Below are 23932 nucleotides of genomic sequence, written 5' to 3' on the forward strand. Positions count from 1 at the left end.
ACCGCCTCAGTGCGGCAGAACTTTTAGCGTGGCCTCCGACCAAAACCCCCCGTCCACGCCAGCAGAGCTCTGTCATCGCACCTGAGAGCCCTGTTATTCGACTTTAATTCGCCATGGCAGGCATCTTCGAGGCTCCGCGGAATGCGGATACGCTTTGTGAGTCCTCCGACCCCGAGGGTCATGGCATCGTGCTAACGCAGCTCGCACACAGTCTTGGGTGGGCAGAAAATCACCGGTGCCGACGTCCGGGAGCAGAATGGTATGTTCAGCACTCAACCACTTGAGATAAATTGCTCTCGACTGACAGCATGCAGTTCTCGCGACCCAGGCTATTTCCAATGTCATCAAGAGCTCCTTCGGTCCTTCCGGCTTGGACAAGATGATGGTGGACGACATAGGGGTATGGAAATACTGGAGTACCCCGCAGGTTTAGAAAGCTCCTTTCTAACTGCTTCTTGTGAGAATAGGACGTTACTGTGACGAATGACGGTGCTACCATTCTGTCCCTGCTGGATATTGAGCACCCTGCGGGCAAGATCCTGGTGGACCTGGCCCAACAGCAGGATAAGGAGGTATGTATCCTATATAGCGTTCCGTGGACATCTGATTTTTTTCGTCTGTTGCTAATTTGTCTCTGGTTAGGTTGGCGATGGCACGACTTCCGTTGTCCTCATTGCTTCAGAGCTTCTGCGGAGAGGAAACGAGCTGATGAAGAACCGGATACACCCCACGACCATCATCAACGGATACCGCCTTGCGCTGCGCGAAGCCGTCAAGTATATGAACGAGAATGTGACAACGAAGGTGGAGAACTTGGACAAGGACAGCTTGATCAACATTGCGAAGACTTCCATGTCTAGCAAGATCATTGGTGCGGACTCGGATTTCTTTGCGAACCTGTGCGTGGACGCTATGCTGCAGGTCAAGTCAACAAACCAGAGGGGCGAGGTCAAGTACCCCGTCAAGGCCGTCAATCTCCTCAAGGCTCACGGAAAGAGTGGTACCGAGTCGATTCTCGTCAACGGTTATGCTCTGAACTGCACTGTGGCCAGCCAGGCTATGAAGACCCGTGTCACCGATGCTAAGATTGCCTGCTTGGACATGAACTTGCAAAAGGAGCGCATGAAGCTGGGTGTTCAGATCACCGTGGATGATCCCGATCAACTTGAGAAGATCCGCCAGCGTGAGGCTGGAATCGTTCTAGAGCGTGTTGAGATGATCCTGAAGTCCGGTGCCAATGTCATTCTGACCACCAAGGGTATCGACGACATGGTTCTGAAGGCGTTCGTTGAGAAGGGTGCTATGGCTGTCCGCCGCTGCAAGAAGGAGGACCTTCGCCGCATTGCCAAGGCTACTGGCGCTACCCTTGTTAGCACCCTGTCCGACTTGAACGGTGACGAGAAGTTCGAGGCATCATACCTTGGTCACGCCGAGGAGGTCTCTCAAGAGCGCATCTCCGATGATGAGTGCATTCTCGTCAAGGGCACCAAGGTTCACACTTCTGCCTCGATTATCCTGCGCGGCCCCAACGAGTTCAGCTTGGACGAGATGGAGCGCTCTGTTCACGACTCGCTCTGCGCCATTAAGCGCACTCTGGAGAGTGGCAGCATCGTGCCTGGTGGCGGTGCTGTGGAAACCGCACTGCACATCTACTTGGAGGAGTTTGCTGTCACAGTGGTATGTTGCATCTGGCTTTCGGTCTTCCATATTATCGATTCTAACTTTTCCTTAGGGCTCCCGCGAGCAGCTTGCCATTGGCGAGTTCGCCCAGTCTCTGCTGATTATCCCGAAGACCCTGGCTGTCAACGCTGCCAAGGACTCATCCGAGCTTGTCGCTCAGCTCCGTGTCCGCCACGCCCTGTCACAGCGTGTGCAGGATGGCGATGCCAACGAGGAGGAGAAGGCTATTGCCAAGAAGAAGACGTACCGTAACTACGGATTGGATTTGACGAAGGGACGCGTTCACGACACTCTGAAGGCTGGTGTTCTGGAGCCCAGCATGAGCAAGATCAAGCAGTTGAAGAGTGCTGTCGAGGCTTGCATTGCCATCATGCGTATTGACACGATGATCAAGCTGGACCCCGAGCAGAAGCAGGATGATGGCCACGGCCACTAAATGTGCTGTTATGTTTTTGCTATCCCCAAGTTCTTAAAAATCACAGTAATTGGATGTTACATAGAAATGAAAAAGCAGTAGATGGGGCAACCCCCTGCTGCAACTGCATATGTATGAACAAAATTGATCAAATGGGATATCTACTGTAAAATATAGATGAAAAAGAAATTCTAGGCATGGCAATTACTGCCGCCTCTCGGCCATCAGTCGCCGATACTCCTCCACAATGTTCTTTCTCTCGCTGGCCAATTCCTCCCGACGTCTCAGACTACCCACGGCGTTCGGCACATTGGCAACATCGACTCTCGCACCACCGCGAACCTTGAAGATCTCCCTCGGCTTCGTCAATTGCGGTGGCGCCGGCGCGACTTCAAACGGATTGGCCTGTCTCTCCTTATCCCGCTTCTTCAGCTTCGCCCACGGGTCCGGGTCATCATCACCACTGTCCTCGGCACCATTGGCCTTCTTTTTCTTCTTGAGGACCTTCTTCTTAGCTTTGCCGCCCCGAGCCTCGGCCTCCCACTCCTTCAGAATCTCAAGCTGCTCTTCCATCTCGGCTTCACGCTCCTCGCGCTCAGCCTGCTCCCGCTCCTTGATCTTGGCATCCTCCTCACGCCAGCCCGCTTGTAGTCGTCGCAGATGCTTCTCGTGCTTGGTCATCTTATGGTCGCGGACCTTGGGCGCACCCGAGTTATTAGACTTTGTCATCGCAGAGAGCGGGAGTTCACGGTCGACACGCGCAGCAAAATCTGCCAGCCTCTCTCCAGGCATAATCTTGGGCATCGCTTTCTTGGCTTCCTTGTCCTCGGTGGGTTCGGTCTTTTGAGGCTTAGCCTGCGCGGGCTTCTTTGACGAATCGTCTGGGGTATCTGCGGCTTCTCGCTTCCGCTTTTTGTTGTCTTGCTTCTTCTTCTCTCCGGTCTCCAGTCCCGATGGGCGCTTCCCCGTGGCAGTGTATTGCATCAACCGCTGGAACGCCTTGGGGGTGTCGTTATCGGAAGCATTCTTGCGTCGGGAAGTCGCAGGGCCCTTGGGAGGCTTTCCTTTGGTCTCCTGCTGTGGCTGTGGCTTCTTTCCAGGCCCGGGCTTAGGCTTGGATTGCTGTTCGCGGGCCGGTAGTGCTTTTGCGATCACCGATGGCGGGAGGTCGAAGTGGCTAGACAGGGAGCGATATGTTAGATTAGGTCGATAATTGGGTAGGTTTGATCAGATATTAGACGTACGAGTCATCCCTCTCACGTCTTTTGTGCTTGTGAGGCATTTTGAGGTGTTGATGGTGTCCAACTGTTGAAGAGCGGAGTGTTCAGCGGAACTTTTTTTTCGGGGCGATCGAGTTTATCAGCCAATCAGTGTCTTATCGCATCCGCTCCCGGGAACTATATATTCTCCTCTACCTACACGGTTTCCCACCCGCTTGACCTTTCACTTTGGGCTCTCGTCCCCTTGATCAAAATGCATACCTTTAGCAATGTATCCTCTTGTATGCTTCAAGACATGAGACGTGACGGTGAGCATAATTGGGGCTGCTTCCTCTACCGCACCTGTTACTACGACGATGATGCACGATGGGAGAGTTTAGAACGTATATAACTAGCTAGAAGGACTCGGTAATCTTGAGCTAACAGAAACACACTTCCTTCATTAAACAAGATTCACAATTATAGGCGTCAAACTGGTGTGGAGAAATTTGTACTATTCCTATTTCGGGAAAAGCAAAGGAATAAAGCGGCAGTGTGACGAATAGGAGACTCGGTTGGGAAGTACCGCTAAATACCACACTAAAAACGAACTGCTGAGGACCAATTAATTCGGCCTAACCCTGTTCTTACTAACTATCCAGAAATATTTTGAAACATTGAGATTGATCTGTATATTAGATATAACGAAGCAAAAGTCCAATAAAAAACCCCCGGAAGATCTGAGGTACTCGCAGGGGTAATCGTGTTTGACCCAGTACCTCTCCCAACTTGGGCTTAACTATGGGTGATTGGGCCGGAATGATATCTTTACGTTAGGTATCTTGATGTGTTCGTGCAAGTACAGACTCGGCAAATGTCCCCACTTTGTCCCTCTTTTTCAGCTTGTTGGGCACACAGCTCACCCTTGCTCTTCCTATAGCCATCGAGTTTCTGGATGAGCTGGTCCTGATTTGAATGGAACTATCACGACTCGCTTAGTTCAAAGACAAACACAAGGCCAGCCAGCCCGCCTTGCTATGTCTCCTGCAAGAATGATTGTTGATATAGAGTTAACTGAGGAACTGCAGGTAACCACGTCACGAACTCCCACAGGAAATGGGGCGCGCGCTAGTGTTCAGCCAGCCTTCTCCAGATTTGACACAGGTAGTTCAGAGTGAGGATTAGCGTTAGGAAATGGCATCTCCTGGGCCATCGGATTTGCCAACTAAGCGAGCTCTCAGCTACCGGGTCATCATAACCGATTGGATGTCATATCACTGACCGCAAGACAACCTGTATATAGCGCAGGGTAAATCCGCCGCGAGCGAGTTTTATCATGTTCGTTCTTTAGAGACTCTCGCATCAATAACTTCATCTTTCCCAAATCTGTCTACATATCACACCGTCTTTCCTACAAAGTTCGTGCCGAACCTACCTAGAAGACATGAAGAGAGTTTATACTCATACGTTTTATCACAGATGACCATCACGCTTCTGATCGAGAACAATTACGGAGGGTCGCTCCAAGCCGTCGAAAAAACCGTCTGGTACTCGGAGGCTGGTGGTGAATGGAGCGGAGATGGCAATGAGCATATCCTTACGCTGGGGTCGTGGCGGGGCTCTGGTCTCATCCGATTCAAAGAGAATAACGGGCATTACTTCAGTGTTGTTGTGGGAATCGGGTATGCTCAAAAGCCGTGGTGTGATGTCCAGGTGAACCTCGCAAACACCGACACTGGAGTAAAGCTTCACCCGGAATACTACGGTGGTAGACTGGGAAGTGAGAGCCATCGAGAGATTACGCGCACCACTTCAAGCGGGAGGACGGTGAAGCTCACCTACAACGGGGGTCAGGCTGTTCTTGAGTACTCATGAAGAATGTAATTAGAACTTTTTATAGTAATCAATTGCCGGCGATGCAATATTGATTTGATATTGCGAAGTCACTTGTTTCTTTCAGTCATTGTGAGCCTGGGACAGGATACTTCTACATCGAGGATGTTGAATACGTCTTGACCGGCTACGTGTCAAGGCTAATTAGAGGTACAGAGGTCCATTCAGCGTGTGAAGGGAAGATTCGCTGGATCAGTGGCAATCGATAATAGGATATGTTAACTAAAAGGAAAAATAAGGTGTATAGGGCTCGAGCCAGAGTGTCGTGTTTATTGAGCCTGTTTACCCAGGCACTCATTTCTAGACGAGCTTATTAAGTAAACCGGGATAGGTGCTGAGGGTGTGGATAATCTTAACTGTATTCTGCGTCCACTGACTGCTAGTATGATAATTTCCTACTATAGATCCCCGGTACCGTCTACCTATAACATGGCTTAGCAGGCTTTATATCCCTTAAAGCTCGTGCGTATGATCATTATCTAATATACGAGGATACCGGGAAATACTAAAGAGAGATGAGATCTCTTGATAATAGTGTTTCAAATAGTGATTCATTAGAACCAACACGAGAACCAACAGGTAACCCCGAGAGATGCAGTAAATGTAAACGGGTATGCCGCGCTAGAAAAAGAAATGCCCTCCCGAGCGCCAGAAGAATATGCCCACGCCAAGAACAACACCATAAACAAACACCAGCAGTATGCATAAAAAACGTAATAAGGTTGTGAAGACTTCAAAAATCATTCGTCTTCATCATCATAGGAATCTGTCGTGGCAGCCCATCCGCACTGCCAGTCTCGACCATCCTTTTGGCCCTGGGTTCGAAGCTCACGAGCTTCGGGCCCTTCGCGCCAGCATCGGGCGAGGTAGTCATCGCCAACGGTAATCAGCTCCCCATTGACCGTCCAGGAAAGGCCGGTGACTTCCTTCTGGTGCCCCTCGACGAGAGGCGTGCCAGATTCGTAGATCGGGATAGTATCTTCGAGTCTTCCAGACAGACCCATACCGGAATTGGTGCGACGGAGACCGGATCGAGTTGTAAAGAGAGAGGTTCGGGTAGGGGGCAGATCATTTGAATAGGTCTTCACAGGCGACTGCAGGAATCGCTCATCGGTAGGAAATAGAATCGGACAGTGATCGCTGCTACCAACTGCCAACATCTCTGCACGGTCATCGGAGGCTTTGCGCACCGCGAGCTTAACGTAGAAAGTGGAAACTTGAAGTCGCGAGTGGCGGAATCCATAAAGGGGACCCAATCCTTCTTTGTCAGAGCCACCCGATCGTCGGGGATGAGCATGGTTGAGGGAGAGCTCAGGTGCGTGCCCAAGCACCAAGTGGGAGGTCGAGTATGTGTACACGGTTCCATCTCGACAAAGGGTGTATAGCCTTGCACCATCCCCACCGAAGGCCATCGATGTTAGGCCAAATCGCCGATACTTGATGTGACTGTCGGGCTCGCGTGTGGTGGACAACGGAAGAACGGGTCGGCCACGGCGGTTATTATGCGCTGTCCGTAAATCCCAAAGTCGGACGCTGGCGCTAGCCTCGGATGCCGTGACGAACAGATTTTCCTGACCAGGGGGAAGAAAAGCCAGTGAAGTGACGGTAATATCAGTTCGACCGAATGGAGGAGCTTCTGATTTATCCAGAGCAGGCTTTTGCGGTGTACTGTATGCGTGGGCGCCGTGAATGGTATTGAGAACATGAGGATACGTCATCTTGGGAGCTGCTGAAGCATTGGAGGATTCCGTTTCGGACTCTAGTGAGCAGCGAACCTGCAGTGATGGGCGCTCAAATCCCTTGCATCGAAGGTCCCAAATATTCACATTTCCGTCACGGCTGCATGTTGCGAGAACCTTGTTGTTAGAAGCGGGTTGGAACTGGACTCGCTTCACCGAGGACACATGGTTCTGCAAACAGTGGATGGGTCGCTGAGTAGTCATGTCGATAATCAAGGAGGTCTGATCTCCAGAGGCGGTGGCCAGTAGTAGGTCATCGGAGGAGAATTCGAGATCCATGATCGAATTCATATGCGGGCGGAAACCTAGATATGCGCTAGAGAATCCTCGCTCGTCCTCTTTGGAGGAATCTAACAGACGAATACCGCCCTCTTCATCGCCAACGGCAACTAGTGAATTTGCTTTTGGTAGTCAGCACCTGGCGCAATCGCTCCACAAGGGTGCGCTCCAAACTTACTGTTGCAGGAAGCATTGCAAAAGGGAAGTGCTAATTGTCCATCATTGGCATAGCTCGTACATGAATGACGGTCTTCTGGTCGCGAGTGAAAGTCGGATGTAAGATCTTGCCACCCTATAGACATGTTAGATTGGAATTCTCGGAGCCTCGATTAGTCAAAACAAACCAGCCCCTGCAGTCGATCGGATAGTCAGCCTGTTCGCACGCGAACCCTCAAGAGTTCGCATGAAGAATGAACCAGAGGTTTGCAATACGCGGGATCGGCTGATTGGAGAAACTGGACGGCGTTTGGGAGGACTAGTCGGCACTGTTTGGGTGTTGCGGCCCCTCGCGATCACAGCGGTCACATCGATATCTCGAACGACGGCTCTTTCATCTCCCACGGGAGACCGCACACGGACTTTCTTCAATGGAGAAGATTGCAACGGGGATGCCGCCGAAGAGAACGAGTGCTTCCTCTTTCTGCTTGGAGTGCGAGGGAAATCTTCCGGCAGACCATGGTTAGGGCTTTGCGCACCGCCGGTCTTCGATGATCTGGTAAAAGCGGGACCGAGGCGATTGACAGCTGGCGAGGTCAGCGCCCGGAGGGCCTGACGGCTTGTCTTCACGTTGCTAGCATTATTTCCGCTGTTCAATAGGGATCGTGGGGTAAAAAAGCGTCGGAAGGATCGAGGCGTGACCGTAGGCGGCTTTCTCTGTCGGCGCCCACCACCCGCTTCGGATGCGACAGAAGGTGGGGAGGAAGGTATCTCTTGGGACGAGTGAGGAAAGATAGGCTCTGATCGGGGTGGTTCAGGAAGACCAGAAAAACGGTCCATTGTGTGCTCGATCAACCCAAAGAGAGGAGAGGGCCTGTGGCGGGATACATTGGGTGTGAAAAGATTCGGCCCAAGGGGGTAAGATGGGAGGAGCGGGTCTGGTCGTGTTGCGCGCATCGGACGTGACGCGGAGCGTGTGGTTCGGGTATTTGAGTATTTGACACCTGAATTCAGGCGCCAAGGCCAAATGTACGTGACGAAATCGCATTATTGTAGGCCGAGATTGATTGTAGTCTACTAAACTCAATGATCCTATTGTTCTAACTGTATTGATTTGAATTATTATTTAGGGCTAGCCTGGGGAGATTGACCAAACAATGGAAATACTTCATGGTAGATTCGAGTATGAAAAGATGCGCTCCCAAAAGGGCAAATATTAGGGCTTAGTAATCTCGAAGGGTCCACAGCCCGGTATTAGTATATCCTGCTAAAATAATTAACGCTCTCAATAATCAAGTAAGTATCATCTGTACTCTATAGGGCATCCCACGTAGGCGTCGCCGCTTTTATAGGGGCGCTCAGAGTCAGACTCACCGAGTAACTTAATGTAATTACAGCCTCAGGCTCGTCAGATTTATCACGTGACTGATCAGTGAGCACTCACTCACTGATGGTCACTGATACTCCCTCGAGTTGTCTATTGAACACCCAGTCTATGTTTGGTCTTTTGATGGCTCTCATTCTCACGATGACCCTCTTTTTGAGGCCCACAAGTTCTATCTGCCATACCAGCGCTAAAGAGAAAGTGTCCTTGGTTTATTGAATAAGAGTCATCTGTGCCCGAACATTGCCGTACAAATTGAAGCTATATCCCCCTCTTTCTAACCCTTTATTATACGGAGGGTGTTCTGTCGATCGGGGGCTGCATGCTTTGCTCGTTTAATTTGTATTATTCCCTGTGTACCCCTACTACTTGCTGCGTTGTCATTTTGCTATTTTGTTGAATAATGGTAGAGGCGTAAGTCGACTACTTCAAATCTGCGATTTTCAGGGATTGAATACTGACGACAAGTAGCTATGTCGGGCAGCCTCTGGACTCCTAGCCAAGGGATTTCTGATACAGCTGTCGCTCAGGCACCTCGTGATAGAATATCTTTGTAGAGGGCGCTCTGGTCTCGACTCGGAGATCATCCTGAAATCAGAGCAACTCTGTGATTATCTCTTGCAGTGGGGAAGCAAGGCAACAGTCGCAGACTCGGCTCCAAGGCTCAATCAGTCGGTTTTACGGTCCTCTGTAAGGCGCATGGAGAGCACTGCCCATTGCTGCCATGAGCATTGATATTGGCGCTCTTGTCTGACAGAAGCTGCGAGACCTCCTAATGAACTTGATAAGAAGCAGCCTGGAGAGCATTGCCGTGACACCCTGAGCATTGGCATTGGAGCCCTTTTATAGTAGTAGCTGTTAATTAGGTATCTTAGAGCGTAACTTGCGGGTTAGTTGTTTTTTTGGACGCTCGCACACTTCTAAATCAGGAAGTTTACCGGGAAGAAGGCTGTATACGGGAGGCTAGTCGCCTACAAAACTTAGCCCGGTCTTCCTTCCTTGTGTAACCAGCCAGATAGACTCCTTACAGATACAGAGTTCCTGTGATAATATGGCAAAGTCCTGCCCATCAACTTCTACCAATATCACATTATCAATGAAATCACCCAAAACTAATCGTAAGACTAATCATGCGATCTTCATGATATAAAACCAACGAGATCAACAATATAACCATGAGATTGATAAATACGATCTTTTATGTACCGACCTCCGGTAATTGTTTTCTCAAAGATATTCTTTATGGCATAAGTACGACTTAGGTCTCCGGCTAATCGCAAGACTTAAAACTGGTGATACCATGACCAGGAATGCGGCGGCGAGATGGTGATTGGTATCAACGGGAATGATAACGCTTTGACTTTCACTGGCGTTGAGAGAACAGGCAAGCCGCAGTGGGTATCATTCTGGTATGAGAATATCGATGATTCCAGTTTCGGTAACAATCCGGGCGGCTCGCCTGATCGCAAGGGCAGTGATTGGGATATCAAACGCATCAGCAGTGTCACTGTCAACGGAGATACTTCTAATGTGCAGTCGCTCTACCAACACGACACGAATAAGGGAACCGTTCTCTCTACTCCCCTTAAGCTGACCCTTAAGAAGGGCAAGAACAACACCATCAAGATTGGCGGATTGTCTAATGGCTTCGGTACCCAGGGAGCCAGTATGGCTAAGATTGTTGTATATCCTTCAGAGTCCTAGTCCATTTAGAGAAATATTGTAATAAGAGAACTTTGCAATTGGATTATGAAGTATTATGGATCAGATCAGGCATTATTAATTTTCTTTCTGTCAATACGATTTTCTCGTCCTCACCTAGATTTGGAGGATTTTTAGGTCACCCGTCGTGTCAAAATGGTCAGTTCAGCTACTTTGAACATGAATGATGTAATTAAATAGAGATGCCTTAATATAGTGTTTGAGGAATTTGATTATATGTAGCATGACCTCTTTATGCCGGACTTGATCAAACCATACATCTTGACAGGGTCCGTGCTCCGTACATACTTGTCCAGACTCGTAGACTCCGTCCAAAAAGGCGGTCCCCACTTAATTCTCACCGCCTCTCATTCTGCCACGGATTATCGGATTTTTCGATTTTTTTTTCTTTGCGATACAACGAGAATCCTCAACCGTGTACGATTCGGTCTCGCCTACCAACAATGGCGCCGATCAAGCGCAAGGGGAATGCCCCCGAAGAAACGGCTACTCGTCAGCCGCAAAAGCGCGCGAAGGTTGGAGCAGAGGACCGCAAAACTGACTCCAAGCCCAAGGATACCGCTCCTAAAGCTTCGGAGCTCTCTGTTCTCCGTGACGATGAGCCGTCTTTCCCCCGTGGTGGCGGCAGCGTTTTGACTCCTTTGGAGCGCAAGCAAATTCAGATCCAGGCCAACAAGGATGTTCTGTTTGAGCAGAAAGGTGCTAAGAAGCCCGTTCGCGAATTTGCCGACGATAACGACGACGACGAAGATGATGAAGATGTGGAGATGGAGGATGCGGACACAGGTGCTACTGCCAAAAAGTCTCGAAAGAAGAAGTCAAAAGGCAAGAAGTCTACCGATAAGGAATCTTCTGAGAAGGAAGGTGTGCGAATTGAGGGCCTCAGCTACAAGGTATGGGCGGCGTTGAAAAAACACTGCAATGAGTTCTCCGGCTGACTATTATAGCGTATTGTACCGGGATCCATGATTCTCGGACAGGTTTCCAGCATCACTGCCCACGACGTTGCTATCTCTCTACCTAACAATCTTGTTGGCTACGTTCCTCTCACTTCCGTTTCGAAGGTCCTGGACGACAAGATCGAGAAACTTCTGAATGAACAAGGAGATGATGACGACGAGGAGGACGACTCTGACGATGAGATTTTCGACCTTAAGGAGCATTTCTATATCGGCCAGTATCTCCGAACATACGTTGTTTCCACCGGTACCGAAGCCACCGAAGCTGGAGGTCGTAGCAAGAAGCGCATTGAGCTGTCCATCGACCCCAGACAAGCCAATACCGGACTCTCAAAATCCGATTTGGTCATGGACTCGGCTGTCCAGGCTGCGGTTGTCAGTGTGGAGGACCATGGTGTGGTTATGGATCTTGGCATCGAAGGATCCGATCTGAAGGGTTTCATGTCGTCCAAGGAAGTCGACCCTCGTGTGGAGTATTCCAGCATCAAGGAAGGCTCAGTCTTCCTCTGCATGGTCACCGGTCATAATGCCAGCGGCAATGTGGTCAAGCTCTCCTCCAAACTTCAGTCTTCCGCCTCGATCAAGCACTCGCACTTCCTCAGCGCCGCGCCAACCATCAACTCCTTCCTTCCCGGTGTTGCCGCTGAGATTCTCTTGACCGAAGTCACCCCGAATGGCATGGCCGGAAAGATCATGGGAATGCTCGACACTGTTGTTGATGTGGTTCAGTCTGGTGCTGACGACGGCAAACTGGACCTGGAGCGCAAGTGGAAGATGGGAGCCAAGATCAAGGGCCGTATTGTCTCCACCTTCCCCAACTCTGAGCCTTTCAAGATTGGTTTCTCGATGCTGGACCACGTTCTCAAGCTTTCCTCTGATAGCCGTGGCCCTGGCTCATCTGATGAGGCACCTGCTGTCTCCGCGATCGTCCCCGAGGTCACAGTTGTCAAGATGGACTCCAGCGGCATGGGTCTGTATGTCCAGATTGGCGAGACCAAGCACATTGGATTCGTGCACATCTCCAGACTTTCAGATGGCAAGGTTGAGTCCATCTCACCCGAGTCGGGTGCTTTTAAGATCGGATCTACTCACGAAGCCCGTGTTGTGGGATACAATATGATCGATAACCTTTACCTTCTCTCCTTCGAGCAGTCGGTCATTGAGCAGCCATTCTTGCGCCTTGAGGATGTCAATGTTGGAGCTATTGTTAAGGGAAAGGTCGAGAAGCTGTTGATCGGTGCCACTGGAATGGACGGTCTCATTGTTAGCCTGGCAGACGGTATCACTGGACTGGTCCCTTCGATGCACTTTGCAGACACTCAACTCCAGTTCCCCGAGAAGAAGTTCCGTGTGGGTCAGAAGATTTCCGCCAGAATTCTTTCTGTGAACCTCGATAAGCGTCAGATTCGTTTGACCCTGAAGAAGAGTCTGTTGAACAGCGAATCCGCTATTTGGAATGACTACAAGGACATCGTGGCTGGTGCCCAGTCTCCCGGTACTATTGTCAACCTTCAGCCTCACGGTGCTGTTGTTCAGTTCTACGGCACCATCCGCGGCTTCCTCCCTGTTTCCGAGATGAGCTCGGCTTATATCAAGGATCCCGCCGAGCACTTCCGCCTGGGCCAGGTTGTCAACGTGCACGCCCTGAGCGTGGATGCCCCCCAGGGCCGACTTGCCGTCTCTTGCAAGGACCCGTCGACCTTTACTGAGAAGTACGGCCAGGCTTTCGAGGATATTCAACCCGGCTTGCTTGTCTCTGCATCTGTCTTTGAGAAGTCTGGTGATGACCTGCTCCTCAAGCTCGAGGATTCCGACCTGGTCGCCCGTCTCGATATTTCGCACATTATCGATGGTTCCCCCTCAAAGCAGAGCTCGACTCTGTCTAAGATTCGTGTTGGCCAGAAGCTGAATGAGCTTTTGGTTCTGGACACCCAGCGCGCTCATCGCCTTATCCGCGTTTCCAGCCGAGCCAGTCTGAAGAAGGCCGCTAAGCAGGGACACATGCCCAGCAAGTTCGAGGATGTCCAGGAGGGTGCCAAGGTGACTGGCTTCGTTCGCAACATTACCCCCGCGGGAATTTTCGTCGAATTCCTAGGTGGCTTGACTGGTCTCGTTCCCAAGCGTCTTATCGATGATGCCAACCTTGATCAGTCCCAGTTCGGAGTCTCGAAGGGATCAAACATTACCGTCCGTGTTCACGAGGTTGACACTGACTTCAAGCGTTTCATTCTGAGCCAGAAGGCTGCCGAGACTACCAGTGCTACTTCTAAGAAGACCAAAGAGCCTGTTCAGACTAACGATACCCTTGCCAACCCCGTGGATGAAGACCTCAAGACCATGTCCGACCTCGCCTTTGGCCGGGTCGTCCAGTGCAAGGTCGTTTCCGTCAAGGCTACTCAAGTCAATGTGCAGCTGGCAGACAACATCCAGGGCCGTATCGACGTCTCCGAGATCTTCGACAAGTGGGAAGACCTCAAGGACCGCAAGCAGCCCCTCCGATTCTTCAAGGCCAAGCAGGTTCTTTCCGCCAGAATTCTCGGTGTCCATGACGCCCGTAACCACAAGTTCCTGCCCATCTCCCACCGTAGCGGCAAGTACCCCGTCTTCGAACTTTCCCTCAAGCCCAGCTTCATCAAGGCTGCTCAACCCGAGCCTCTCAACATGGATCAGGTCAAGGTTGGCACTTCGTGGATGGGCTTTGTCAACAACGTTGCCGACGACTGCCTCTGGATCAACCTCTCCCCCAACGTCCGCGGCAGACTGCGCTTCATGGATGCGTCCGATGATCTGTCTCTCCTGACCGACGTTGAGAAGAACTTCCCTATTGGTTCCGCGCTCAAGGTCCAGGTCACTGCTGTCAACGTTGAGAAGGGTCACCTGGATCTCTCCGCTAAGCAGGGCTTCGACAAGCTCTCCTTCGGAGATGTCTCAGTTGGCATGATCCTGCCTGGCCGCGTGACCAAGATCACTGAGAAGCAGATCATCATGCAGCTTGGCGAGGCTCTCGTCGGTGCTGTCAACTTGATCGACATGGCCGATGATTACTCCAAGGCCAACCCGACTGTCTACCACAAGAACGAGGTCCTGCGTGCGTACGTCATTGCTGTCGACCCAGCCAACAAGAAGATCTCCTTGTCACTCCGTCCCTCCAAGGTTCTGAGCTCATCCCTCCTCGTGCAGGATCGTGAGATCGCCTCCATCAAGGAGATCAAGCCCAATGATGTGATCCGCGGATTCATCAAGCGCATTACTGACGCTGGTCTCTTCGTCGCCGTTGGTCACGATGTTACTGCCTACGTTCGTGTCTCTGACCTGTCCGACTCTTACCTCAAGGAGTGGAAGGACTCTTTCCAGGCCGATCAACTGGTCAAGGGTCGCGTCACCCTGGTTGATGCGGAGCAGAACAAGCTACAGATGAGCTTGAAGGACTCTGTTCTCGACCCCAACTTCAAGGCCCCGATTACTCTTCGGGATCTCAAGGTCGGTCAGATTGTGACCGGTAAGGTCCGCAAGGTCGAAGAATTTGGTGCCTTCATTGTCATCGATCGCTCTGCCAACGTTAGCGGTCTCTGCCACCGCAGCGAGATGGCCGAGAAGCGCGTTGAGGATGCACGCACCTTGTACGACGAGGGCGATGCTGTCAAGGCCAAGATTGTCAAGATTGACTCTAAGGCTGGCAAGATCTCGTTCTCATTGAAGGCCTCGCACTTCAAGGACGAGGCGGACGAGGAGAGTGAGGACGAGGACATGGAAGATGATGCTGGTGGTGTCGAGCTCGGCGAAGACGAGAGTGCTGATGAGGACGACGATGACGTCTCCATGGGCGGCGTTGAAGTCGAGGCTGACAGCGAAGAGGAGGAAGAGGATAGTGACGATGACGAGTCCATGAATGGCGCTTCCAAGGACGGTGGTCTCGGCGCCAGCGGCTTCGACTGGAGCGGCAACGTTCAAGATGAGGAAGCCGGTGCTGCCGACTCGGACAGCGACGAGGATGAAGATCAGAAGAAGAAAAAGAAGAAGAAGAGCAAGCCCGAGATCCAGGTCGACCGCACCGGCGATCTAGATGCCCACGGCCCTCAGACTGTTGCTGATTACGAGCGTCTGCTGCTGGGTGAGCCTGACTCTTCGCTGTTGTGGCTCCAGTACATGGCCTTCCAGCTCGAGTTGGGTGAGGTGGAGAAGGCCCGGACTATTGCCGAGCGTGCTCTCCGCACTATCACCATGGGCCAGGATTCCGAGAAGCTGAACATCTGGATTGCTCTTCTGAACTTGGAGAACACCTACGGAAACGATGATAGCCTCGAGGAAGTGTTCAAGCGGGCTTGTCAGTACAATGAGCCTCAGGAGATGTACGAGCGGATGATCAGCATCTACATCCAGTCTGGCAAGACCGAGGTATGTGATAGACCCGTTGTATCCTTAAGATTTTATATGCCACATATACTAACCCCATCTCTAGAAAGCGGATGAGCTCTTCCAGACCGCCATGAAGAAGAAGATCTCTACCCAGTCGCCGAAGTTCTTCCTGAACTACGCCAGCTTCCTCTTCGATACGATGGCTGCTCCCGATCGTGCTCGGGCCCTGCTGTCCCGTGCGCTGCAGTCGCTCCCGGCACACACTCACGTCGAGACGACCTCCAAGTTCGGCCAGCTCGAGTTCCGGTCTGCCAATGGTGACATCGAGCGTGGTCGCACCGTCTTCGAAGGCCTGCTGTCCTCGTTCCCTAAGCGCATCGACCTGTGGAACGTGCTGATCGATCTGGAGATGAAGGCCGGTGATGCCGAGCAGGTTCGCCGCTTGTTCGAGCGGGTGCTTGGACTGCAGCACAAGAAGGGCTCCGTCACCGTGGACCCCAGCAAGAAGGTCAAGCCCAAGCAGGCCCGCTTCCTGTTCAAGAAGTGGCTGGCCTTTGAGGAGAAGCTAGCAGCGGCCGAGGGTGGAGATGAGAAGATGGTGGAGGAGACCAAGGCACGGGCGGCGGCCTATGTCAAGTCTCTGCAGGAGGAGGAGGAGTAGAGCAACAGGCACAGTTTGCTCTAGCTCTTTGGTCTGGACATGTTGAAAATTGGTTTTGATTTTTGTTTAAAAAAAGATCGGGTCTGTGTTTGTCACATTATCTTCGTGAAACCCGTGGGTGTTTGGGACCATTGCATTCGTTGTATATAAGCGCTATGACGCAGATCATCCATGAATTCCTTATTTTTCCGTTTATCCTTTACCCAGTGATGTAGCGCATGATGGCCAGCCCTCCGGTAGCATATCACGCCACAGAACAGCCCTCATTGGCTGAATGGGAAGATGCCGAATACAATGAGAGCCAAATCCATCGGCCGTCACGTGCTATAGCATAACCTTCACTTTCAAACCTGATTTTGTTGGTCGGAACCCCCTTAACGGCCACACTCGATGGGCTGTGTCTGTTCAAACTTCTACTCAACGTTCTACACGATCGATTCTATTGCATTCTTACCACCAATTAAAGGCCGCTGGGTCTTATTGAACTCTTATCATGTCGAGTCCCCCGACCCTCATCTTCATACCAGGTTCCTGGCATAGACCGATATGCTATGACCCGATCATTAAGCTCCTGGAGCCCAAGTTCAAATGTGTCGCAGTGCCTCTTCCATCAACAGCACATAACCCCGAAGCGAGTTTCAAAGATGATCTAGATGTAGCCCGAGATGCGATTTCCGCCGAGACAAGTAACGGACGCAATGTCGTTGTTATTGCGCACTCGTATGGCGGCATGGTGGGCAACAGCGCCATTAAAGGCTTTACAAAGCCAAAAGACGCTGATGACAGTCCATCAGGATACGTCATTGGTCTAATTCTCATAGCCTCTGGCTTCACCTTGACTGGGCTGTCCTTTATGGATCCTTTCTTCGGTCGTCCGCCGCCGGCCTGGCGTGTGAATAACGAAACTGGCTACGCCGAGCTCGTTACTTCCCCACGGGAACTGTTCTACCACGATCTGCCAGAGGACGAGGCCGAATACTGGATCTCCCAACTCACGAGTCAGAGTCTCAAGGCGTTGTTTGAAGGCGGCGAGTACACTTACGCCGGGTGGAAAGATGTGCCGTCTTGGTATATCGGGACTACGGAGGATCGGGGAATACCAGTGCTGGCTCAGCGGATGACAGTTGGTATGGCGAGAGAAATGGGGGCTAGTGTGGAGCATCGAGAGCTGCAAACGAGCCATTCGCCTTTTCTGAGTCAACCTGTGTTAACGGTGGAGATCATTTTAGAGGCCGTCGATGCATTTAGCCACTCAAGGAGCAACAAGCCTAAGCTGGCCGTTGATGGAGGTGATAAGGCGATAGTTGTGCCGGGTACTGCCCTCTTTAAACCTTTGACATGGTTCAAATTTGGACTGCCGATGGCCTTTGGCCGTGTGTTGGGCAGATGTATTCTTTTATTTAACTGGGGAAGAAGGACGTGGAGAGCCACGTTCCATTGATTGGCATCACAGTATTTCGCGGCCTTGGCTATTTCTGATGCCGTGAATCTATTTCTGCTGCGCAATACATGGATAATCATCTTACACCGCCAGAGGTCGATGTTTCTTACTTGGATTTAGGTTTTAACCTAGTTAGGAACAGTACATAAGCATATAGCTTACTCATGTTTCGTGGTTTTACGTTATTACCATATATAATCCTGGAACAAGTCTTCCGGCATGAAAGGCAATCCCGGCCAGCGCTGTAATCTAAGGTTGTAGATGCGGAGATCCTCTCGGGATCTTAGCAACGAGGTGGATCCTTGTACATCTTAGCTGTAGTGGACGGAGCCTATCTGAGCTCTGGGTGTCTGCATGCGGACCCATGCGGTGTTCCTCGTGGACAGAAGTATAGGAAGTATAGCTGGAAGTATACTCCGCAGTGAACCAAGTATCAAGCTACAGTTCTCTTTCGAAGATACCAACCAACAACTGAGTGTCCCTGCGTGGCGTCCATCGGGTGATCTCGTTGGTCTGCCAGCCCAAAGAAAGTGCGGTCGTTCCACCCAAACCATCCAATGGGTGACCGCAGCAGCACGGCATGGCTGGAACGTTTGGACGCAAAATAGCCTTTGCCTCTGACCTTTTTTTCTCCTGCGGCACTTTGCAGCGAGGGCACTGGCCATTCGTAGGGTTGGGATAGTGAATTGGTGACTCTTAGCTTGCCGATAGAGGGGGAGGGGTTCAACCACGGGCGCACTCTCACAAAAATCCCCCCATCATCGATTAGTCGTCGAGGCCCAATATATACAATACCTTCCACCTCCCCTCCCCATCATGAATCTTTACTTCGTCGTGTCTTTCTCCAACTCTTTTACTTCCCCTCTCCACCCTGCGGATTACAGAGACCCCTCGCGCCCGCAATGGGCGTCTCTTACCAGCCGTTGGACATGACCGGTCCCAGAGTCACTTCCGAATGTCTACTCGAAGTGCCTTTCGAGGTCTACACCGACTCACCTCCATCTATTACCGTGTCGAATGCTCACATTAACGCCGAGAGAGTTGCTAAGGGCAGCGCTACCGTGCGAGTTGAAGCGATCCCCCGCGCAAAGGTGGGGCCGAGCATTGGGAAATGGCGCCAGACCCTGGCGGCCTTCATTCGGTCCAGATTTACGACTCGCCTGGCTGATCGTGACGACGCTTTACCGCTGCTTTCGGAGGACCAGCCGCTGCAGAGGAAGAAGCGGTCTTGTCGGTCGAGTGTGGAGCGCTGGTTGGTGCGGGGATTCTTGGGGGTTTTCGTCATGCTGTAAGTCCGCCTTTACTGTACTACGGGGAGCTAAGGGAGGTGTGGGGGGAATTTCGGATCGATGGAATCTACGAATCAATTATGGATGGTCGAGGCCAAATCATCAAATTAACGCCGAAACTGACAATTCGACCCTAGAGGGATTATCCAGTTCATCTCCATTGCCTGCGGAATCGGCCTGATCTTCTTCCCGGACGAATATGACCGCGCGGCACGCTTGTTGATGCAAACCAGCGAACAGACCAACACCGACGACATCGCCCACTGGCCGACCGATTTCACGCGCGAAGTGATTCCCGTCGGCTGCCACTCCCATAATGATTACTGGCGCCGGGTGCCTCTCTTCTCTGCCCTACAGGCAGGCTGCATCGGAGTCGAGGCCGATGTCTGGCTCTTCGACGAGGAACTGTACGTCGGCCACACACGATCTGCGCTGACGAAGCGCCGTACCCTGCAATCCTTGTACGTCGACCCACTCGTGCGCATTCTCGATCGTCAGAACCCGGTTACTCCCTTCCAGCGCACGATCGATACACCCCCGCACGGGGTCTTCGATACAGACCCCGGCCAGAGCCTGGTCTTGCTGATTGATTTCAAAACGGATGGCGCGGCAACTTGGCCCGCCGTGGTGAAAGAATTGGCACCGTTGAGAGACCGGGGATATCTCACTTTCTTTAATGGGCGCGATATCATCCCCGGACCCGTGACGGTCGTCGGAACGGGGAACACGCCATTCGACCTACTCACCGCAAACACGACCTACCGGGATATCTTTTTCGACGCCCCACTCGACAAGCTGATCGATGATCTGGGCCTGGACCGCGGCCAGGTCGGTGCGTACGTCTCGCCCGTGAAACGGTCCACGGGAATGGGCCAGGGTCTATCCGGGATGCCGGACAGTATCAACGCGCACACTTTCAACGTCACCAACAGCTACTACGCCTCCGTCGACTTCAAAAAGGCTGTCGGATTCCCCTGGCCCTTCCATTTCACGGAGACCCAGATGGAGGCTATCCGGCGGCAGGTCCGGATTGCGCATAGCCATGGACTGAAAGTGCGATACTGGGGGTTACCGAGTTGGCCGCTCAGTTTGCGGAATCATATTTGGCGGATCCTCGTGCAGGAGGGGGTTGATATGCTCAATGTGGATGACTTGGTTGCTGCGACGAAGGGGGACTGGAAGATCCGAATCTTCGATTGGTGGTTCTAGCCATGATGAGGTTGTTCTGGCGGCGTTATGGGGGAAACGAGATCTCGATTTACGTACATGAGGAACGGGACTGGCGTTTAGGGTTGGGGCTTTTTTTGATGACATTTTTTAAGATACCTTATGCGCCCTGATAGATTTTACATTTTCTTTTCTCTCATCTCTCTTTCGTTTCATTCTAATGGATGTATGGTGGTTACATTTACAGATGGCTTATTTCAGAAAGGTGTTGAAAATCAAGATTCATTGAAGCAGTCAAGCTTTTTTGTGGCTGCGATGCAGGTTGTGGATAAAGTAGTCCCTAGTTTATTTGGCTGAGCCAGGATAGTCCTGGTCTGCCCTTGCTATATGGCAATGCTGAATGACCAAACGATGATGCAAATGCTAAAAAAACAAGTACAATGAATATCACAAAGACAGACCCTGATATAGGCCCTGGAGATGTACATGCCACGGGGGCCCATTGGGGGGTATCATCAAACGGAGCGTACTGGAAACTCCAGACGCAGATGGAGGTGATGGGATTTGTTGAAACAGACGCAAAGGATGTTGAAGAGATAAACAAAATCAAAGGCAGAAGAGGGCTTCCTCGCCGAATTCACGGATAATACTGCCTTCTTCGCGAAGGAGACCTCCGAGCCAGTCCTTGGCTGTCTCGAAGTCCTTGGCGCCGAACTTGACCAGGACGAAGCCGGCGCGCACGCGAGCTGCCGTCCAAGTGACATCGCCCTTGGTACTGAGCGACGGCTCGGGTGCCGTCGATGGTGCCGATGAGGCCCAATTCCGGCTGCCAATCCGGGGCTGGGAGTTGAACTGGTGCATGAGGTATGTGCCGAGGCTGTCGAACACCGGGCCTGATAGGATCAGCGTACCCACAACTCCGTGTGGGCGCGTGCGTTCCTGAATGACGTTCAAAGGCACCAGGCCGGCCTGCGGCGGTGGCGTGTCAGCGCGGCCAGAGTGGCTATTTAGCCCACTCTCGCCGGCTTCCTCGTCAGAGTCCTCATCTGAAATATCGAGGTCCTCGGTCTCATCATCCAAGATGACCGAGTCACGCAGCAGGAGCCGGCTCTTGCCCGTCTTCTCATCGGTAGCCCAGACTTCGTTACGGCCGCGCCAGAAGCGGAAGTTCCAGTTTTCTCCGCGTGACGTCCGACCTTGCGTAACCCAGTCCAGAACACACAGACTGCTGCGCTCGTCACCCTTGGCGGCGGCATCGACAGTGAATGTTTGTACTTGCGCGTAGCGACTGTTCTTGAAGGGGACGGATGGGTCGGGCAAGTAGCACAGCGCTGCTTGGCGACCGATTCGTACGTCCAGAGATTGTTGACTCATGTCGGCGAGGTGTTGGTTGGCCGGCATTTGCTTGCGATGGCCCTTGATCAATTTGATGCCATTGGCGTTGCCGGGCTCGGTCTTGAAGATTTTGGTGCTCCCTTGCGGCGTGGTCACTACCATGCGAGTCCTCGGCTCGAGTTTGATCGACACCTCGATATGATCACCCGGTAGTAGACCACCACCGTAAGTAAGAAGGTAAAGGTGGACCGGCCTTGAAGGACATGAGCTCGACAATGCAGAGGACTCTGGAGTCGGGATGAAGCCCGGGGCTCTGGGGACGAGCTTCAATGGGTATTTGTAGGTGAGAGTGGTGAGGGTGGGGTTATTAGGTGGGAGGAGGGAGAGGACGACGGTGCCTTGGCCCGGCTTCGCGATGGAAGACTCGAAGGGCGAGCGGATGGGCATTGCTGGTTGTCGCATGATGCCGGTTGTGTGTAAGTTGTTGTGTTTTTGGTGAGGTAACTTGGGGAGAAGAAATGGGGAGTCAAGAGGAAAAGAGGTGGGTCGGGTGAAGGCTTATCAAGCTAGAGAGGGGCGGAAGGGGAGAATGAGCCAAGCCAGCATGAAATGATGCAAAAATGTTAGGAGGGAATGGTGGCTGTGACGCTCTGTAGCATGATGCGCATGTGCAGAAACTGAGTTTTTTTTTCCTTTCTTACCCCGGACTCTTGGGATCTCGGGGGTTTTAAGTGGAATATAATTTTAGCCCTGGCCACGCTGGGGCGATGATGGCATTCATTAGTCAATGGCGCATCCACTCTTGGGAGGTTACCGTCGGTGGTCGTGGCCCAGTCGTTGGCTCCAGCAATTCCATGGACAAGCACGATGTGTCAAGCGGGGGTCTCTCATGACTTGTTGGCTCCGTCAGACCGAGCGAAGTGGACTGAATTGCTGCGCCGAGAGGAGTTTTTATGACACACAAGATCCATGGATCTTCGCACTAGCAAATGCCCAGTAAGTCTCGGCCAAGTCGGCGGCTTTGGACTTGCCCTATGGGGACCCCCGCAAGCCGCTCAAGAGGTGCGCGTGACCGAGATTATGTCATCTTGCCAGGGGCGGCGCATTCGGTTAGGTAGTTAACGTGGTCGGTAAGCGAGTGGGCCATGTAAGCGAGCGGGCCACCCAACCAGAATTTCTACACATTTATCGATATATATCAACCACAACTCCTTTATATTCATTATTCTCTATTTGGACAAGAATTCTTCTTATGCCCTATTTCACTGCAATTGCCGCATTTAGGTAAGGCCCTCGGCTTCGGTGCCGGTATACCCTGCGCTGGTGGCACTCGTGGACCTGGTATGGCCTGAAAAAAGGCATTATGAGCTTCCTCGAGCTCCATTGCTTCTCGTACACTCAGACCGTCATCGTGAGCTATCCATCTAGTTGTACGAGCACGCTTTTTCTTCTGTGTAGTATTTTCCTCGCGTAGCTGCTTATTTTCTTGCTCGAGAAAGATACCGTTTTGCATCGCGATTTGACAGCCTTTAATAAGCTGGTTTAGCGCGGCCTGCGACGGCGATGGGGGACTTTTCGAGCGTCGTTTTAGGAAAGCTTTAATTGAAGCTGCTTGCTTATAAAGCTCGTCCACGTTCGCGGGCGTATGGGGGCAAAAAGCGCTTGCTTGACTACCGCGGCTTGAGGGCGGCGTAGGCGTCCGAAGTTGAATATTGAGCTTTGATAGCACTGGTTCGGGATTAAAAGGTACTAATCCTGCTGCTCGGAAGCTATTTTGAATCGTCTCTGATTTAAATGCGTCGGTACGAGCTTGTGGATAAGCTGTGAGGAAATCAAGCTTGTCGATATGGCTAATCCCGAGCCGCATTTTCTGGCCGACTAAACCACCGTATGCGCGCTTTAAAACCGCGAAACATCCGATATCAAGCGGTTGTAAAAGATGCGAGGAATGTGCTGGCATACAGATCGGTATAATATCGTGATCCGCGCAGATTTGGTCGAATTCTGCTGTTAGATGGCTTCCGTGTCCGTCGAGGACTAAAAGTCGATATCTTCCGCGCGTACGACTATTTGTCGACGGAATAAATTGCTTTTGAAGCCAGCGAAGGCCTATTTCGTTAGACGTCCACCCGTTCGTACTAACTTCGAAGCGCCAGTCGTACGGAAGATCTTTGAACCAGGCTTGATTATATTGCTTGCCCTTAAAAATAAGCGTCGGTGGAAGTGCCCACCCCGAAGCGTTAATTGACTCGATTGC

General features: G+C 51.8%; 9 protein-coding genes across 9 annotated transcripts; 6 read left to right on the top strand and 3 right to left on the bottom strand.

The window, feature by feature from the left end:
- Window positions 1–113: 113 nt before the first annotated feature.
- N7496_007221 (chaperonin-containing T-complex alpha subunit TCP1) lies at window positions 114–2116 on the top strand (the record flags this gene model as incomplete). Its single annotated transcript, XM_056700150.1, has 6 exons — window positions 114–156; window positions 212–259; window positions 315–400; window positions 468–572; window positions 643–1677; window positions 1733–2116. The coding sequence occupies 6 exons, from the start codon at window positions 114–116 to the stop codon at window positions 2114–2116; spliced, it is 1701 nt and encodes a 566-aa protein (XP_056555563.1).
- Window positions 2117–2299: 183 nt separating this feature from the next.
- Window positions 2300–3377, bottom strand: N7496_007222 (uncharacterized protein; the record flags this gene model as incomplete). Its single annotated transcript, XM_056700151.1, has 2 exons — window positions 2300–3272; window positions 3340–3377. 2 exons carry the CDS (start codon window positions 3375–3377, stop codon window positions 2300–2302), a joined length of 1011 nt encoding a protein of 336 aa, XP_056555564.1.
- Window positions 3378–4773: 1396 nt separating this feature from the next.
- On the top strand, window positions 4774–5169 carry N7496_007223 (uncharacterized protein; the record flags this gene model as incomplete). The annotated part of the gene is made up of 1 exon (XM_056700152.1): window positions 4774–5169. One exon carries the CDS (start codon window positions 4774–4776, stop codon window positions 5167–5169), a length of 396 nt encoding a protein of 131 aa, XP_056555565.1.
- Window positions 5170–5927: 758 nt separating this feature from the next.
- Window positions 5928–8318, bottom strand: N7496_007224 (uncharacterized protein; the record flags this gene model as incomplete). Its single annotated transcript, XM_056700153.1, has 3 exons — window positions 5928–7327; window positions 7384–7497; window positions 7550–8318. 3 exons carry the CDS (start codon window positions 8316–8318, stop codon window positions 5928–5930), a joined length of 2283 nt encoding a protein of 760 aa, XP_056555566.1.
- Window positions 8319–10068: 1750 nt separating this feature from the next.
- N7496_007225 (glycoside hydrolase family 43) lies at window positions 10069–10449 on the top strand (the record flags this gene model as incomplete). Its single annotated transcript, XM_056700154.1, has 1 exon — window positions 10069–10449. One exon carries the CDS (start codon window positions 10069–10071, stop codon window positions 10447–10449), a length of 381 nt encoding a protein of 126 aa, XP_056555567.1.
- Window positions 10450–10910: 461 nt separating this feature from the next.
- Window positions 10911–16443, top strand: N7496_007226 (putative rRNA biogenesis protein RRP5; the record flags this gene model as incomplete). Its single annotated transcript, XM_056700155.1, has 3 exons — window positions 10911–11360; window positions 11415–15821; window positions 15886–16443. The coding sequence occupies 3 exons, from the start codon at window positions 10911–10913 to the stop codon at window positions 16441–16443; spliced, it is 5415 nt and encodes a 1804-aa protein (XP_056555568.1).
- Window positions 16444–16936: 493 nt separating this feature from the next.
- On the top strand, window positions 16937–18171 carry N7496_007227 (alpha/beta hydrolase; the record flags this gene model as incomplete). The annotated part of the gene is made up of 2 exons (XM_056700156.1): window positions 16937–17816; window positions 18146–18171. The coding sequence occupies 2 exons, from the start codon at window positions 16937–16939 to the stop codon at window positions 18169–18171; spliced, it is 906 nt and encodes a 301-aa protein (XP_056555569.1).
- Window positions 18172–18786: 615 nt separating this feature from the next.
- N7496_007228 (uncharacterized protein) lies at window positions 18787–20382 on the top strand (the record flags this gene model as incomplete). Its single annotated transcript, XM_056700157.1, has 2 exons — window positions 18787–19172; window positions 19311–20382. 2 exons carry the CDS (start codon window positions 18787–18789, stop codon window positions 20380–20382), a joined length of 1458 nt encoding a protein of 485 aa, XP_056555570.1.
- Window positions 20383–20946: 564 nt separating this feature from the next.
- N7496_007229 (urease accessory protein UreD) lies at window positions 20947–22137 on the bottom strand (the record flags this gene model as incomplete). Its single annotated transcript, XM_056700158.1, has 1 exon — window positions 20947–22137. The coding sequence occupies one exon, from the start codon at window positions 22135–22137 to the stop codon at window positions 20947–20949; it is 1191 nt and encodes a 396-aa protein (XP_056555571.1).
- Between the last annotated feature and the right edge of the window lie 1795 nt (window positions 22138–23932).

The sequence above is a fragment of the Penicillium cataractarum genome (assembly GCF_028827025.1).
Source record: "Penicillium cataractarum strain IBT 29864 chromosome Unknown utg000005l, whole genome shotgun sequence".
Taxonomy (NCBI): Eukaryota; Fungi; Ascomycota; class Eurotiomycetes; order Eurotiales; family Aspergillaceae; genus Penicillium; species Penicillium cataractarum.